A 15,854-nucleotide genomic window follows, 5' to 3' on the forward strand; every position below is an offset into this window, starting at 1 on the left:
TGAGGGAAGGACTTGATTCCTTCTGCTTAGCAGATCCGCTCTGACATTTCTTTCTCCCTGTACGAACCTGGTGAGAAGCCTTATGTTCCTTTCCTCTGACCACAAGAGGAGCGATCTCGCTGTCTCGTACAGGGAGAAAGAGTGAGTCCCCCCCTGTTTATGAATGTAAGCCAGGGCTGTAGTGTTGTCGGAGTTGATCTGAACATATTTCCCTTTTACGAGGGGTTCGAAGGTCTTGAGAGCTAACCAAATCGCTGTTAGCTCCTTCTTGTTGATGTGCCAGGACACCTGATCCCCCATCCAGGTGCCTGACACTTCTCTCGACCCGAGAGTAGCTCCCCAACCTTTGTCCGAAGCGTCTGCATACAACACTAGGTTGGGGTTCCGAACCTGCAAGGAAAGGCCTTCCTTGAACAATAGAGGGTCTAGCCACCAACGTAGATCCTCCTTTATCTCTTGCGAAATCTTGAACGCAAAGTCCAGACCTTGAGATTTCCGATCCCAGTTCCTCGTCAGGAAGAACTGTAGGGGTCTGAGGTGCAACCTTCCTAGAGAAACGAATTGCTCCAGCGAGGAGAGTGTCCCCAACAGACTCATCCACTCCCTTGCTGTGCATACATCTTTCTCTAGAAAGATTGCTACCTTCTCCAAACCTCGGGTTATCCTCTCTGGGGACGGATACGCCCGAAAAACCTGAGAAGCCATCAGAATCCCCAGATAGATACGTTCTTGACTGGGGATTAGCTGTGACTTCTCGAAATTCACTAGCAAACCCAGAGAAGCTGCTAGATCCAACGTCACTCGTAAGTCCTCCAGACATTTCTCTTTGGATTTGGCCCTGATAAGCCAATCGTCCAAGTAGAGGGAAATCCTCACTCCCTCGAGATGAAGCCACTGGGCAACGTTCTTCATCAGTCCTGTGAATACTTGGGGGGCCGTGGAAAGGCCGAAGCATAGGGCCCTGAACTGAAAAACGTTCCCTCCCCACATGAATCTGAGAAATTTGCGAGAAGAAGGATGGATCGGTACATGGAAGTTAGCGTCCTGAAGGTCCAGCGACACCATCCAGTCCCCGGGACGAAGAGCTGCTAAGACTGATGACGTCGTCTCCATAGCGAACTTCCTCTTCTTCACAAAGACATTCAGGGCGCTCACGTCCAGAACCGGTCTCCATCCTCCTGAGTTCTTGGGAACTAGGAACAGACGGTTGTAGAACCCCGCTGAAAGAGGGTCCTGAACCATCTCTATTGCCTCTTTCTCTAACATCAGCTCTACCGCTAGAGCGAGGGCTTGATTCATTAGTGGGTCTTTGTATTTGGCCACCAGTGCCCTTGGAGTGGTGGTCAAGGGTGGTCTCGAGATAAAGGGAATGAGGTATCCCCTCTTGATGATCGCGAGGGACCAGTTGTCCGCCCCCTTTCGTGCCCAGACATCTGCAAAGTTCAGAAGTCTGGCACCCACAGTTGTCTGGAGGACACACGAACTACTTCTTGGCCCTAATAGACCGGGAGAAGGTCCTTCCTCTTCTAGGTGGTCTCGAACCTCTGGAGGAAGAAGAGCGAGACGAAGGTCCTCCTCGAAAGGGTTCTTGCCTACTTTGAGCCTCTTTCTTCGTCTTCTGCTGAAACGAAGGTTTCGGAATTCTAGCCGAGCGAGCTAGCATATCCTGCGTCGCTTTTGCTGATAACGAGCTGGAGATATCATTAATAGTCTTCTTGGGGAAGAGTTGCGGGGAAAGCTGTGAATACAGCAAGGAAGCTCTCTGTGCGTGAGAAACCGCCTTGGTAAGAAAAGAGCAGAAAACGGCCCTCTTCTTTACCACTCCTGCACCAAAAAGTGAAGCAATTTCCCCGGAACCGTCTCTCACTGCCTTGTCCATGCAAGACAGAACTGCGTGGAGGTCTTCAGGCGAAAGAGTGTCTTGCTCTTGAGTCCTCTTAGCCAACACTCCAAGGGTCCAGTCAAGAAAGTTAAAAACTTCTAAGACTCGGAACATTCCCTTCAGAAGGTGATCCAACTCGCTCATACCCCACGTCGTCTTCGCAGAATTCAGCGCGAGCGACGTGCGGAATCAACCAACGAAGAGAAGTCCGAGTCTGCAGAAGAGGGAAGAGTTAGACCCAAGGGCTCTCCTGACTCGTACCAGAACCCCATCTTACCCGTCAGCTTGGACGGGGGAAAAGAAAAAACTGCCTTGCCTTTCTCTTCTTTTGAAAGCAACCAGTCGTCAAAGTTCTTCAGAGCCTTCTTCATAGACACTGTAGGCTTCATCTTAACGACTGAAGACTTCTTAGCTGTATTGGTCGTTGAAAATAAGGACGGAGGAGACGGAGGAGCAACGGCCGAAAGAGACTCCCCAAAATCTTGCAAGAGGAGGTCTGTAAGTCTCTTATACGAAGAAACCGAAGCATCCTTGGGCAAATCTTCCTCCGAATCACCAACAAATTCTTCCGAAGAATGACGTCTAGAAGCTCTACTGCCCGGAGGAGAGCTAATCCTTGGAGAGCGCCTGTTCGGAGAGCGCCTACTAGGCGAGCGCCTACTGGAAGAAAAACCACTGGGGAGAGCGCTTACACGGGGAGCGCCTACAGAGAGCGCCTACTTTGAGAGCGCCTCCCAGGAGAGAGCCTACTAGGAGAGCGCCTACTTGGAGAGCGCCTACTTTGAGAGCGTCTCCCAGGAGAGAGCCTACTTGGGGAGCGCCTACTTGGGGAGCGCCTACTAGGAGAGCGCCTACAAGTGGAGGCCCGTCTGTCGGAAACAGATTCTAACTCCACAGAAGAGCGTCTGGATAAGGGAGAGCGCCTATCAGGCTCTCTGCGCCTGCTAGGCTCTTGGCGCCTGCCATCCTCAATACGCCTGCCAGGCTCTTGATGCCTATTGAGCTCAAAACCCCTGCCAGGCTCTTGACGCCTGCTACGGGGTGAGAGAAAACATCCACAGATGAATCCCTGTCAGAAGCGCGGCGCTTACAAGGCTCTGAGCGCCTATCCAATCGGGAGTGATCTAACGGAGGAGAAAACTTCCGTTGCCGCCTACCAGGCTCTTGGCGCCTACTAGGCTCTTGACGCCTACTAGGCTCCGAGCGTCCGTCAAAAGGAGAGTGGCCACCAGGCGAAGAACTCTTCCTTCGCTCCTGACGAAAACGAGGCTCTTGACGTCTGTCAAGCTCTTGACGCCTAACTGAAGAGGAGCGGAAATCCTGAGGAGAGAGCCTGTCTGGCTCCTTACGCCTTACATGCTCACAACTCTCGCTGGGAAGAGAGGAGAGCCTACTCGGAGAAAGATCCCGAGCTCCAGCCTGCACTTCTGACCTCCTACTAACAGGCTCAAAAGCTTTTCTAGCCAAAGGAGATTTAGCCGAAGGAACGTTCTTAGACTTCTTCACCGGAAGTGAGGCGTCCTTCCGACGATGAGAAGTCCCGGCAACAGACTCCGCTAAAGCCGCAATCTGCGCCTGCAGACCCGCCAGGATACGCGCAGGAGATCTCTTAAACTCCTCTACAGGGGACGAAGTCCGAGAGCGAACAGGAGAAGCGTAACCGACGAAATCTTGGTTCTCTTGCGTTCCACTTCTGGCTCTTCTGCGAAGGATTCGGGGCTGGAAGGAAGGGCGCAAGGATCCTTCCAGGGCCTCTTGAGAGGGCGAGACGACTCCGAGGCGCTCCATCTACGCTGAGGAGAAGGCGACGAAGATGACGAGAAGCACTGGCGCAATAACTCCTTCTTGGTTCGATCCAAGGCAGCCTGGGAACGAGCAACAGGAACTGCCGAGGGGACGCCTGACCGGTGGGGGTGTTCTCCCTAACCTTCCTGCGGCTTTCAACTTTCCTCCTCCACTGGGTCTGGGAGTCTGGAAGAGGTCTAGGCCTGGAAGCGTTAGTGAGCCGGTCAGACGCACCCTCCACTGCACTAGGGGCACTGCACTGATCACTTGCACTATCATCACTCTTTACCTTGTCGAGAGCGAGCGAGGCTCTCCTTACTCCTGATCGAGGCTCTCCCAGAAGCAACTTCCGAAAACGAATCTTCGGGTTCAAAGCTGGGCGCAGGGGCTGAAACTGGAGAAGGAACTACTTCTACTACAGGATTCTCAGCCTCAACTTCACTCACCCTCGATCTACTAGAACTCTTTGAAGAAGCCTTGCGCACCCTATCCTTCTCTAACTTTCTCACATAAGAAGAAAGAGCCTTCCAACCATCCTCATCCAAATTCTCACACTCTTTGCAAGGGTTAATAAAAGAGCATTCATTCCCTCTACAAGACGCACATACCGAGTGAGGATCTAATGCAGCTTTAGGAAGCCTAACTTTACATTCCTTCTCTGAACAAACCCTAAATAAACTAGGTTTCTTAACTTCAGAATCATCCATGATTATAGATATGTAAGAGAAATCCAAAAGAAAAATCCAAAAAACAGTCTAAAAAGCGTATGCCAAGCCAACAAACAAAGGGTACTTCACCAAAATCCAAATCGTCGGCAACGAGAACGAATTTTAACTATCGTAAGGACTGAACAACAGGTGTTGTCCAGCCGGCGACAGAAAATAATCTGACAAGAAAGGGGGACTGGTTCTTACACCCGCCTCCCAGCGGCGGGTAAGGTAGATCACCTGACCTACCTGTAGCGTGTGCCGCGAGTTTTGAATTTTCTGTCGTGACGTCAGAGACCTAAGCTAAGTATATATCTGGCAGGGAAGTTCATGTACAAAACCTACAATTACAATGTGATCTTCCTGATTGCATTAGCATCAGGAGCTAGATGTATTACCAAAGTGGGCTCTCTTAAGGGCCCCATGCACTGAACAATTGTATGAACAACTGTCTGAAAAAGTGTCAGTATCGTTCGTAAAAACATTGTGTATGGGCTTGTCTGAATGCAAAATTGGGCGGAATTTCGTGTCTGAACGATCTCAGCTGAAATCTGTCACGACCAGGTTGCTGGCTTGCAACTTATGTCTGCCATACACAGGTCATTCAATGTATGCCATGTCTTCCCGAGACAAAAATCTTTGTTCAGACTGAAATCTGTGCAGAGATCGTTCATACTGTCTGAATAGTGTGTGTGTGTGTTGAAAACGACAAACGTTCAGTGTATGGGGCCCCTTAGACACGGAAGATGCACCACGCAAACAGCTGACCATCAATTATTATAGTTTTCTGGCCTGTCATTCCAGGCCAAAATTGAGGAATCCTTTAAGAAGGAAATCTCCTATTTTAAGTAAACTAAATTTAGCAGACAAAACATTATGCCTGGTTCAAGCACTTAAGGTTTACCTAGAGGTCTTGAAAAACATCCCAGAACTTCTGTTTTTTCCTATGCTCTAGCAACATTATAGCCACAGGCTCAAACAAATTCAACTACACTGTGTATTAGTAGGTGGCATGGTTAGTCTTGATCAATAAGCACTACAGCAGCAAACCACAGGTCTTCATAACAGGCGGGCATATTAACTATCACTGGGGAAGGTTTGACAATACTGCAACCATACCTGGCATGCTTATGTAACTCACCACAGAATTTCACCCTATAAACATAAGTTCACATTTAGTTTCTTGTTCTTTGCTACCAAACCTTAGGGTAGCATTTAGAATAAAGAATGGGGCCTTGAAACTTGACTTGACCCTGAACTTGAAATGTTTTTGGGTTGTTGGGATTAAAATTCAATAGCTTTTCGTCACTTGTCAATTTCGTTGTAAAGCTCCTTGAGGAAAAGACATCGACTACACTTTTTTAAAAACTGGTTTTGATGTAGGAAAAACCTACTTTTGGTAATCACTGTTGCGTCCTCAAAACCCTACCACTTCCCTGACCAAAAGGCATGGCATTCAGGTAAGGAATCATCCTGCATTGACCAACAGAAAGTACTTACATAAAGGCGTCTTTGTCCGTGTCTGGTCCCCTTATTTGTATGTACGGTAAAGCCCCCGTATTCGCGGACTTGCCTATACACAGATTTTTCTATGGACCCTATGTGCTATCCATTATTTGCAGAAAATTCACCTATTCGCTGTATTTTTCACCAAGAAATATTCACAAATTACTGTTTCATATCATTTTTGTGACTAGCTGCACTTTTTGTGATAAAACTAAAAATGGGCAGTTCTAACCATTTTTAGGAGTTTCAAGTATTCATGGATTTTAACTATTTGCAAGTGTGTGCACGTGTGTGTCTGGTACCCATCCCTCACAGATACGGGGGTTTACATACTGTAAGCAATATGATGGCACAAATGCTCATAGCCACTTCTTCTTGCAGGTTTTTGACGTAGGTAAACTGGGTTCAGCATTCACTGAGGATAAGAGAAAGTAATCTCTTATCCCGAGTCCATTTATACTCCATCATGCCTTATAATGTTTAACATTATGAAACAATACCCTGCCACAAGACTGGCTAAATCAGAATAAACTCTTCGATATTAGTCTGGTCACCATGGAGCTCTTGGTTAGACCATGGAAAGGGTAACTCCTTGAGCACTCAACAGTGCTCAAAAATGTCACTCCTGGCATCGCTTGATATATTCAAAATATTTTTGTTGTTATTATCTTATTTATCTTATAATAGGTTAGAGTTTTACTTTGAAAAATATGGAAATATGTACTGCACAAAATCATAAGAAAACACATGTATATGCATAAACCTTACATTCCAGTCTAGTGAGGTAACGTCTTTGTTACTTGGGACCTCAGTTCCTCCCTTCTGAATGCAGTGCCGCAGTACTAACTGGTTCGGAGATGTAGTATTGTCATTCATATTCCATATCCGTGCTGTACTATCACCTGACCTGTAAACAAATTGGGGTTTAATTGATTTTTTTTAAATTACCAACTCCTGGTATTCTAATTAAACTAATGAATAATACTAATAATAATAATAATAATAATAATAATAATAATAATAATGGTAATAATAATAATAATAATAATAATAATAATAATAATAAATAATAATAATGGTAATAATAATAATAACAATAATAATAATAATAATAATAATAATAATAATAATAATAAAAGTTGTAGGTACATGAAAAAAGACGCATTTCACATGTACCAGTATTATTATGTTGTTATTATGTTCAAACATTATTTCACATGTTGCGTGCCATTAGAGTATCCCATGTTAAGTCCAGTAATATGATATGGCAACATTTAAGTATTGGCAACATTGTAATTATTGCTCTTGTGAGGCAGTCTCGTCTCGTCTGTCTGTTTAGCTGACTGCTGTTTGTCCCCTGGATCTTGTATATATTTCTACAATAGACATTTAGAACCTACATTTAAGTTGTGTCCTTGCCCCTCCACTTAAGGTTAAGGAGTTTACCAACACATACATGGCGCAGTGAACTTTGGAAGTGTCGTATTGTTTGAAGTTTATCAAGACTTGGACATCGGGAACCGGACGGTCATCGCCATATTGGATGAACGTTCAATTCAAAAGTGCTTTCGTGTCCCAACTGATTTATTCTATGTCGTGTGCAGTGTAGTGCCTCAAGTACTCAGTGAAGTGTTGTGCAGTGCATTGTGCTTTTATAGTGCCTTTTTTGTGTGCTCAGTGATTTGTTATGTCATTTTATTGAGTACCCATTTATCCTGTTGTGGCTTTGCCGGAGCACCGACTGTCACACCCGCACTCATGCCATGTCACGGGATGACTGAGTCGACTTGGCAACGTCGCCTTGGATGTGAGCTGCCGTAGGCAGACACTATCGCTCGTTAGTCCCCTCGTTGGCTGACGTATTTCTCGCACATACGCACACACTCACGCTTTAACGAATTTTATTTATTATTCTTGTATCAGACGTTTTGGAATAATTTTAATAATTTTGTTGAAACTTTATTCTTGCGCACTGCACATCGACAATAATGACGGACTCGAAAGGTACGCCTGCAGACCAATTAGAAGAGCCCACAGAACAGTGGCAATCCAGTAATGTGGGCGCCCACACTCTGAGTGTTGGGGGAGTGTTGGAGCATCCAGTCTCTCCCTCCCCACCACTCTTAAGCCCCCACTACCAGCCCCCATCTACCTCTCAAGCTACTGGGACAGATTTCCTCGCTTTGATTAAGTTTTTAGAGGAATCTCGCTTGTATGAGGATGAGAGAAGAAGAAGGGAAGATGAAACAAGAAGACAAGACAGACAACGTGAAGAAGAAAGAAGGGAACAAGAAGCAATTCGCCTTAGAGAAGATGATCATAGAAGAGAAGAGGAGAATGCAAGGTTTACTGCCCTCATTCAAACTCTTGCACCAATCATCCATTCTCATTCAGGTACCCTTACACCTGGCACAGAGGTGGTTTCGAACTCCAGTCAACCCTCTCTTCCACCACCACAGAAAGCAACCACGCAAACGCCACCCCCACTGAAGGCAGATGCAACATTCCAGATGTTCAGGGAATGGAGACGTCGGTGGGATGACTATGCTGTCATGGTGGATCTTTCTAAGCTTCCACGGGAAAAGCAAATGATCCAGATGAGGATGTGTTTAACCCTGGAAACACAGCGTGTTTTAGAACACACACTTCAAATATCTCCCTCTACAGATAAGCCTGTAGATGAAGTCCTGGACGCCTTACAGTCACATATAAAGGGTTTAAGGAATGAAGTACTTCGCCGAAGAGAGTTACTTAGCTGCAAGCAATCGGAAGGAGAATCTTTCGCTGATTTCTATGTGAAACTTCGACGCCTTGCGGAAGAAGTTGATTTATGCCCAGGTACCGCCGTCGCATGTGAAGAGACCCAGCTGAAAATGATTATCTTGATGGGCATTCGAGACGCGGACTTGGTTCAGAAGTTGATCGCCTTGGATGCCAATTCTTCTTTGCAAGATTTCATCACCACCTGTCGGTCGTATGAGGCGGCTAAAACTGCAAACTTCTGCCATACGTGCCCCACCCAATCAGCCGTGTGCTGTTTCGGCCTACAAGAGAAGCAAGAAGTCAAGCGGAAAGCATCCACCTTCGCCGAAACCCTCGAACCCAGCAACTTGGTGCCAGTACTGTGCTCGTCAGCATGATCAAGACAAATGCCCTGCGGCCAACAGTACTTGTAAAAGCTGCGACCGCGTTGGCCATTGGTCCAGGACCATGAAGTGTCCTGCCAGCAAGGTCCAGTGCCGTCTGTGTCACCGCATTGGACACTTCGATAAGTGTTGTAGGGAGAATAAGAAGAATCTTCGTCAGGACAGATCTTCAAGCAACAGTGGTGCCTCTTCAGTCAACAAATCGCAAGATTCAAGGACCAGCTGTCGTCGCCTAGGATCGCCTCGCACCATTTCCAAGACGCCCAAACCTATCTGTGTCCTCTTGTCATTTGGCGATGTTAAGTCTCGCATTAAAATGTTACCAGACACAGGTGCCGATGTCACTGTTATTGGAAAGCAGCACCTTGACACATTGGGTATCTCCAGGAGCTGTTTGCAGACGCCTCCGCAAAGTGCGACGTTCACCGCGGATGGATCTCCAATGTCACCTGCTCTGGGTATATTACAAGCTACCCTTACACTAGGCAAGCGATCCTGTCTCGCCAGGATTCAAGTGCATGAAAATGTGGAATTTCCACTTTTATCCTATGGTCATTGTGAGGAACTGGCCATAATATCTCCTGATTTCCCTAAACCTATTTTAGAGGTCAAACACGTTAATAGAGTCAAGGAGCTACCCATCTCAGCGACCACATCACCTTCAGCAGCAAAGGAATACTTTCTTCAAGAGTTTCAAGATGTGTTGGTCTCGAAAGAAGAGTTGAAGACAGCTCCTCTCAAGCCTATGGCTGGTCCTCCCATGAGAATCCACCTTAAGGATGGTGCAGTGCCTTTTGCCGTCCACACCCCAAGACAGATTCCATTCGCTTTTAAGGACCATGTCAAAGAAGAGCTTGACTCCATGGTGGCCCAAGGGATAATCAAACCTGCTGGTGATGACCCGTCAGTTTGGTGCCACCCTCTCGTCGTCGTTCCCAAGAATGGGACAGGAGTACGAATCACTGTTGATCTGACCAAGTTGAATGGCCAGGTTTCTCGTCCAGCCCATCCTTCACCCACACCCTACGCCGCTATTCGCAGTGTAGGCCCGAAGGCTCGTTATTTCACCACAGCTGATGCTCTCTATGGTTACTGGCAGATGGAACTGGCAGAAGAAGATCAGCATTTAACCACCTTTATTACGCCATATGGTCGGTTCATACATTGCAGAGGACCGATGGGCTTCGCAGCTACTGGAGACGCCTTCTGCCTGCGAGGTGATATGGCCCTTCAAGATGTCCAAAACTGCGTTAAGGTCATAGACGACCTTCTCCTCCACGACGAAGACTACGCTACACACCTTCATCGTATCCACGAAGTGCTCACCCGGTGCCGCAAGTTTGGGATCACACTCAACAAGGATAAATTTGTGGTCGCTGCACCCTCCGTGAATTTCTGTGGGTACAATCTCTCAGGAGACGGCATCTCAGCTGATAAGCAGAAAGTCAGTGCCATCAAGGATTTCCCAACCCCTGCTAACCTGACAGACCTCAGATCGTTTATGGGATTGGTCAACCAGTTAGCGGAGTTCACGCCTGACATCTCCATTGCAGCCCAACCTTTACGTCCCCTGATGAGTCCCAAGAGAACATTTGTTTGGACCCCCGACCATGATGAAGCATTTCAACGTGTCAAGTTAGCTCTCACCAGTCCACCAGTTCTCGCCCTCTTTGACCTAGACCTACCTGTTGTTCTTCAGACGGACGCTTCACGTCTCCACGGCATTGGATATGCCCTCCTGCAGGACCATGGTAATGGACACCTGCGTCTAGTTCAGTCAGGTTCTCGGTTTCTCGCTGACGCAGAGACACGATATGCCACCATCGAGCTTGAGATGCTAGCCGTTGTCTGGGCAATGTCGAAATGTAGGCTATATTTAGCAGGCCTACAGAAATTTACTCTGATGACGGATCACCGGCCTCTCATACCTATTCTGAACAGTTATACGCTGGATGCCATCGAGAACTCTCGTCTCCAGCGCCTCAAGGAGAAAATCTCGCCTTACATCTTTACAGCTGTGTGGCGTGCGGGTAAGTTGCTGTGCATCCCGGATGCATTGTCTCGCGCCCCAGTCAGCCACCCCACACAGGAGGACGAGATCTCGGGTGCTTCTTCCGCTGCTCATCTTCGAACTGTCATGGCTGTGAACGCCGTTATCCTTTCAGACGAGTCTCCAGCTCAGGATCCCGACAGGATACTTCAGGATCTTTGTGACGCAGCAAAAGCAGATCCTGCGTATACTCATCTACTCGATTGTGTCACATCAGGATTTCCTCGCTACAGATATGACCTTCACAATTCCTTACTTCCTTATTGGAAACTACGTGAAGATCTCTACGCCGATGGTGACCTTGTCCTGTATGGAGCAAGGGTTGTAGTTCCTGCCGCTCTCCGTCGTCGCACCTTGTCCCACTTGCATGACAGCCACAGAGGTGTGGAAGCAACCAAGCGCAGAGCAAGGCAGTCAGTTTTCTGGCCTGGCATTGACTCTGATATTGCCAACACAGTCAGAGCTTGTGAGGCATGTCAGACATTGCAGCCATCTCAGCCGCAGGAACCTCTAATGAATGACGACAACCCGACAAGCCCCTTCGAGTCCGTCTCAGCCGACTTCTTTGTTGTTGCAGGGAAGTCTTTCCTCGTCGTCGTCGATCGCCTGTCAGGATGGCCTGTTGTCGCACCCTGCCAAGGCGATACTACCGCTTCCAATACTATCAGGATCTTCTGCCGCTATTTCCGTGAAGTTGGTGTCCCCCTTCGCCTAAGGACAGATGGAGGCCCCCAATTCACCAACCCAGAGTTCAAGGATTTTATGAAGCGATGGGAAGTTCGACACATGGTAACCTCACCCCACTACCCACAATCGAATGGTCACGCTGAAGCCGCTGTGAAGTCGATCAAGCACCTCATCCTCAAAACAGCCCCATCTGGCAACATTGATTGTGAAGCATTTGACCGAGGCTTATTGGAGCTCAGAAATACTCCTAACTTTACTGGACGCTCTCCTGCCCAGATCCTGTATGGCTGTCCTCTAAGGTCATGTATCCCTGCCCACCCTCAAGCATTCTCCAAGGAGTGGCAGGTCAAGACCGAAGATTGTGACCGCCGTGCTGCCGCTCGTTACAAGCAGGTAAAGACCAAGTACGACAAGCATGCCCACCCCTTACCCACGTTGAGTGTCGGACAGCAAGTTCGGATTCAAGACCCGACCTCTCATCGTTGGGACAAAGTTGGCACTGTCATGGGTCATGGAAGGTCAAGAGACTATCAAATTCGTCTCCCTAGTGGTCGTGTGTGGTGGCGTAATCGTCGTTTTCTTCGCCTGGTGCCACCCACTAATAGTGACCCCTTTCTCCCTGTCCCTGTGGCCCCTAGCCAGGACCTAGAAAGAGAGTCCTTAGTCAGTATTCCTCCAGTAAACCCACGTCGTTCCCAAAGACTCGTGGAAAAGGAGTCCGCTCGAGAATGCACTACGAGCGTGAGGGGGAGGGAGGTGTAGGTACATGAAAAAGACGCATTTCACATGTACCAGTATTATTATGTTGTTATTATGTTCAAACATTATTTCACATGTTGCGCGCCATTAGAGTATCCCATGTTAAGTCCAGTAATATGATATGGCAACATTTAAGTATTGGCAACATTGTAATTATTGCTCTCGTGAGGCAGTCTCGTCTCGTCTGTCTGTTTGTTTAGCTGACTGCTGTTTGTCCCCTGGATCTTGTATATATTTCTACAATAGACATTTAGAACCTACATTTAAGTTGTGTCCTTGCCCCTCCACTTAAGGTTAAGGAGTTTACCAACACATACAAAAGTAGACGAAGACCCAGAAATATACAGAAATATACAGAGACAGGAGAAAGACAGACAGAACAGAGGACTGGCACAACAAACCAATGCACGGACAATACATGAGACAGACTAAAGAACTAGCCAGCGATGACACATGGCAATGGCTACAGAGGGGAGAGCTAAAGAAGGAAACTGAAGGAATGATAACAGCGGCACAAGATCAGGCCCTAAGAACCAGGTATGTTCAAAGAACGATAGACGGAAATAACATCTCTCCCATATGTAGGAAGTGCAATACGAAAAATGAAACCATAAACCACATAGCAAGTGAATGCCCGGCACTTGCACAGAACCAGTACAAAAAGAGGCATGATTCAGTAGCAAAAGCCCTCCACTGGAGCCTGTGCAAGAAACATCAGCTACCTTGCAGTAATAAGTGGTACGAGCACCAACCTGAAGGAGTGATAGAAAACGATCAGGCAAAAATCCTCTGGGACTATGGTATCAGAACGGATAGGGTGATACGTGCAAACAGACCAGACGTGACGTTGATTGACAAAGTCAAGAAGAAAGTATCACTCATTGATGTCGCAATACCATGGGACACCAGAGTTGAAGAGAAAGAGAGGGAAAAAATGGATAAGTATCAAGATCTGAAAATAGAAATAAGAAGGATATGGGATATGCCAGTGGAAATCGTACCCATAATCATAGGAGCACTAGGCACGATCCCAAGATACCTGAAAAGGAATCTAGAAAAACTAGAGGCTGAAGTAGCTCCAGGACTCATGCAGAAGAGTGTGATCCTAGAAACGGCACACATAGTAAGAAAAGTGATGGACTCCTAAGGAGGCAGGATGCAACCCGGAACCCCACACTATAAATACCACCCAGTCAAATTGGAGGACTGTGATAGAGCAAAAAAAAAAAAATAAATAAAAAATAATAATGCCAAGCCAGGAAAACTCAGTGCCTGTCTCCAGCCCATAAAAACAAGGACAGTTGGAGTCAGGAAGAACATTCATCCATAAACATCTACCAAATCCAATTATGAGATGAACCATTCTAATAGAAATAACTGGAAGCAGCTCAAAGAACCAAAACCATGAGTACAGATCAAGCTGCTAATATAATAATATAATAATAATAATAACAATAATAATAATAATGTCTTCTCTTGAAGAGATCTTGACCTTTGATGCTCTTACTATATAAAAATTAACTCAAACTTTCACTGGCCAGCCTGTTGAGCTAAGACATATCTATATGAAGTATGTATCTTTCATACAAAGAAAATGCACAACAAAACAACTACGTACTGACATTTACAAATTTGCCTTCTGCTGACCCCCAAAAAATTCTCAACTTCCATACACTTCCTTATGATGTCATAAGGTGCAAATCTTCCAAATATCAACTGTTTGAGATTTCTGAGAGTCAAAACTTATCTTTTGAAATAATTCAATTCTAGATAGCCACTAAGAGCTTAGATATACAGTGGTACCTCATTTGTCAAACGTTTCTTACATTGAAAATTCCACAAGAAAAACTGTCCTGGCAGTCACCGGTTATCGGTGGGGGTTCCGTTACCGGCAGGGTGCTGACAAGCAAAAACTGCCATCAACAGAAACACTCTGTCATTTATGGCGCTAAGTTTCAGTTAATGATGACTCTGTTAGGTAGGGATTGCCTGTATTAACATGTTTTTTCATCTACAATATACAGTTTGTAATCTATTTTAGTATGTATCTAAAACTAAAAAGAAAGTAATGCACGCAATAGACAGCACCTATTTACTTTTTATATTTAAGCAGCTCATATTTCTTTATTTTTTATAGGTGAAATTATAAAACATAGGCAGACGCCGGTTAAGGGCAGGGGTTCCGTTCCTGGGGACCTGACGCTAAGCAAAATTTGCCTCTAACTGAAATTTTAAAGTCTACAGGCATTAGAATCCACCTTACAGTGCCCTAGACTTGTTAACAATGCTTATTTACCCTAATTATGTAATAAGTCTAATGAAAATGTGGAATTTCATTTGCATAATCATTTATACTATGGTTTGCCTGATAATAATACAAATTTTTTCTATCAGATTCAATGAACTTGCTCGTAAATCTTGGCCTAGTATGAGAGAGAGAGAGAGAGAGAGAGAGAGAGAGAGAGAGAGAGAGAGAGAGAGAGAGAGAGAGAGAGAGAGATAACGTTTCCTCTATCTCTTTATTTACCATATCTTCTAGTTAAATCAGCTAAAAAAGCAAATGAGAATGATAAAAGCATCGTCAGTACCATTATAATCGTTGCTTAAACGTTGCAGCCATAAACAACTGAATGATAATAGTTGTTTTGCCAGAATAACTGAACTGAATCTGATAATAACAATGTTTTGCTTGCATTTGTTAATTAAGTACAATAGGACTTAAATATTTTTGCATTATACCTTTATTTGGTATGGAGAAAATATTGGCAAGGAAATATAGTAGCCTACTACTAAATTTAAACGGCAGTTGTAGCTGAAACTGAGAAAACAAAATCTTCACACTGTCACTGCTAATGGCTTGAAATTATCGTGCATCAGCAACATGGATGAAATTCTACTGCAAATAACAGTGGAGAAAAAGAATTTTAATTTAAAAAATACTGGTCATGAAAGAACACATTTTACTGTTGTGTCACGCCGATAACAGATAAGTACTTAAATATTGTATTATTATGAAATAGGAAGAAAATAATTATTGTAATCAGTTTTTTTTTACACAAAATGACATTCTCCCAACACCATCTATTAACAAAAAAAAAATAACAATCAAGTTCACAATAAGACATACATATATTTAAGTCATAATTCAACTTAAAAGCACTTCATATAACAAAAAATAACCTATTTACGCTAAACAGAAGCAAGACAATTGCTCTGAATCAAGTTAAGTAGGGCAAAATAACCCTGCCTCTGCCCTCAGCTGATTTTTCCAAACCAAAACATAGATTGCTTTGTTTGTATGTTATACTATACGTAGTAATATGAGACTACAT

General features: G+C 45.4%; 2 protein-coding genes across 2 annotated transcripts in view; one reads left to right on the plus strand and one right to left on the minus strand.

Moving 5' to 3' along the window:
* Positions 1-15,854, minus strand: part of LOC135195070 (F-box-like/WD repeat-containing protein TBL1XR1) — a 144,729-nt gene that overhangs the window by 34,227 nt on the left and 94,648 nt on the right. Inside the window, exon 6 of the mRNA XM_064221445.1 lies at positions 6,649-6,787. Within this exon, the coding sequence (XP_064077515.1) occupies positions 6,649-6,787 (139 nt within the window). The remainder of the gene's footprint in view (positions 1-6,648; positions 6,788-15,854) is intronic.
* LOC135195069 (uncharacterized) lies at positions 10,862-12,836 on the plus strand. Its single transcript, XM_064221444.1, has one exon. The coding sequence runs from the start codon at positions 10,882-10,884 to the stop codon at positions 12,523-12,525; it is 1,644 nt and encodes a 547-aa protein (XP_064077514.1). The 5' UTR covers positions 10,862-10,881; the 3' UTR covers positions 12,526-12,836.

The sequence above is a fragment of the Macrobrachium nipponense genome, chromosome 15 (genome assembly GCF_015104395.2).
Source record: "Macrobrachium nipponense isolate FS-2020 chromosome 15, ASM1510439v2, whole genome shotgun sequence".
In the NCBI taxonomy this organism is placed as follows: Eukaryota; Metazoa; Arthropoda; class Malacostraca; order Decapoda; family Palaemonidae; genus Macrobrachium; species Macrobrachium nipponense.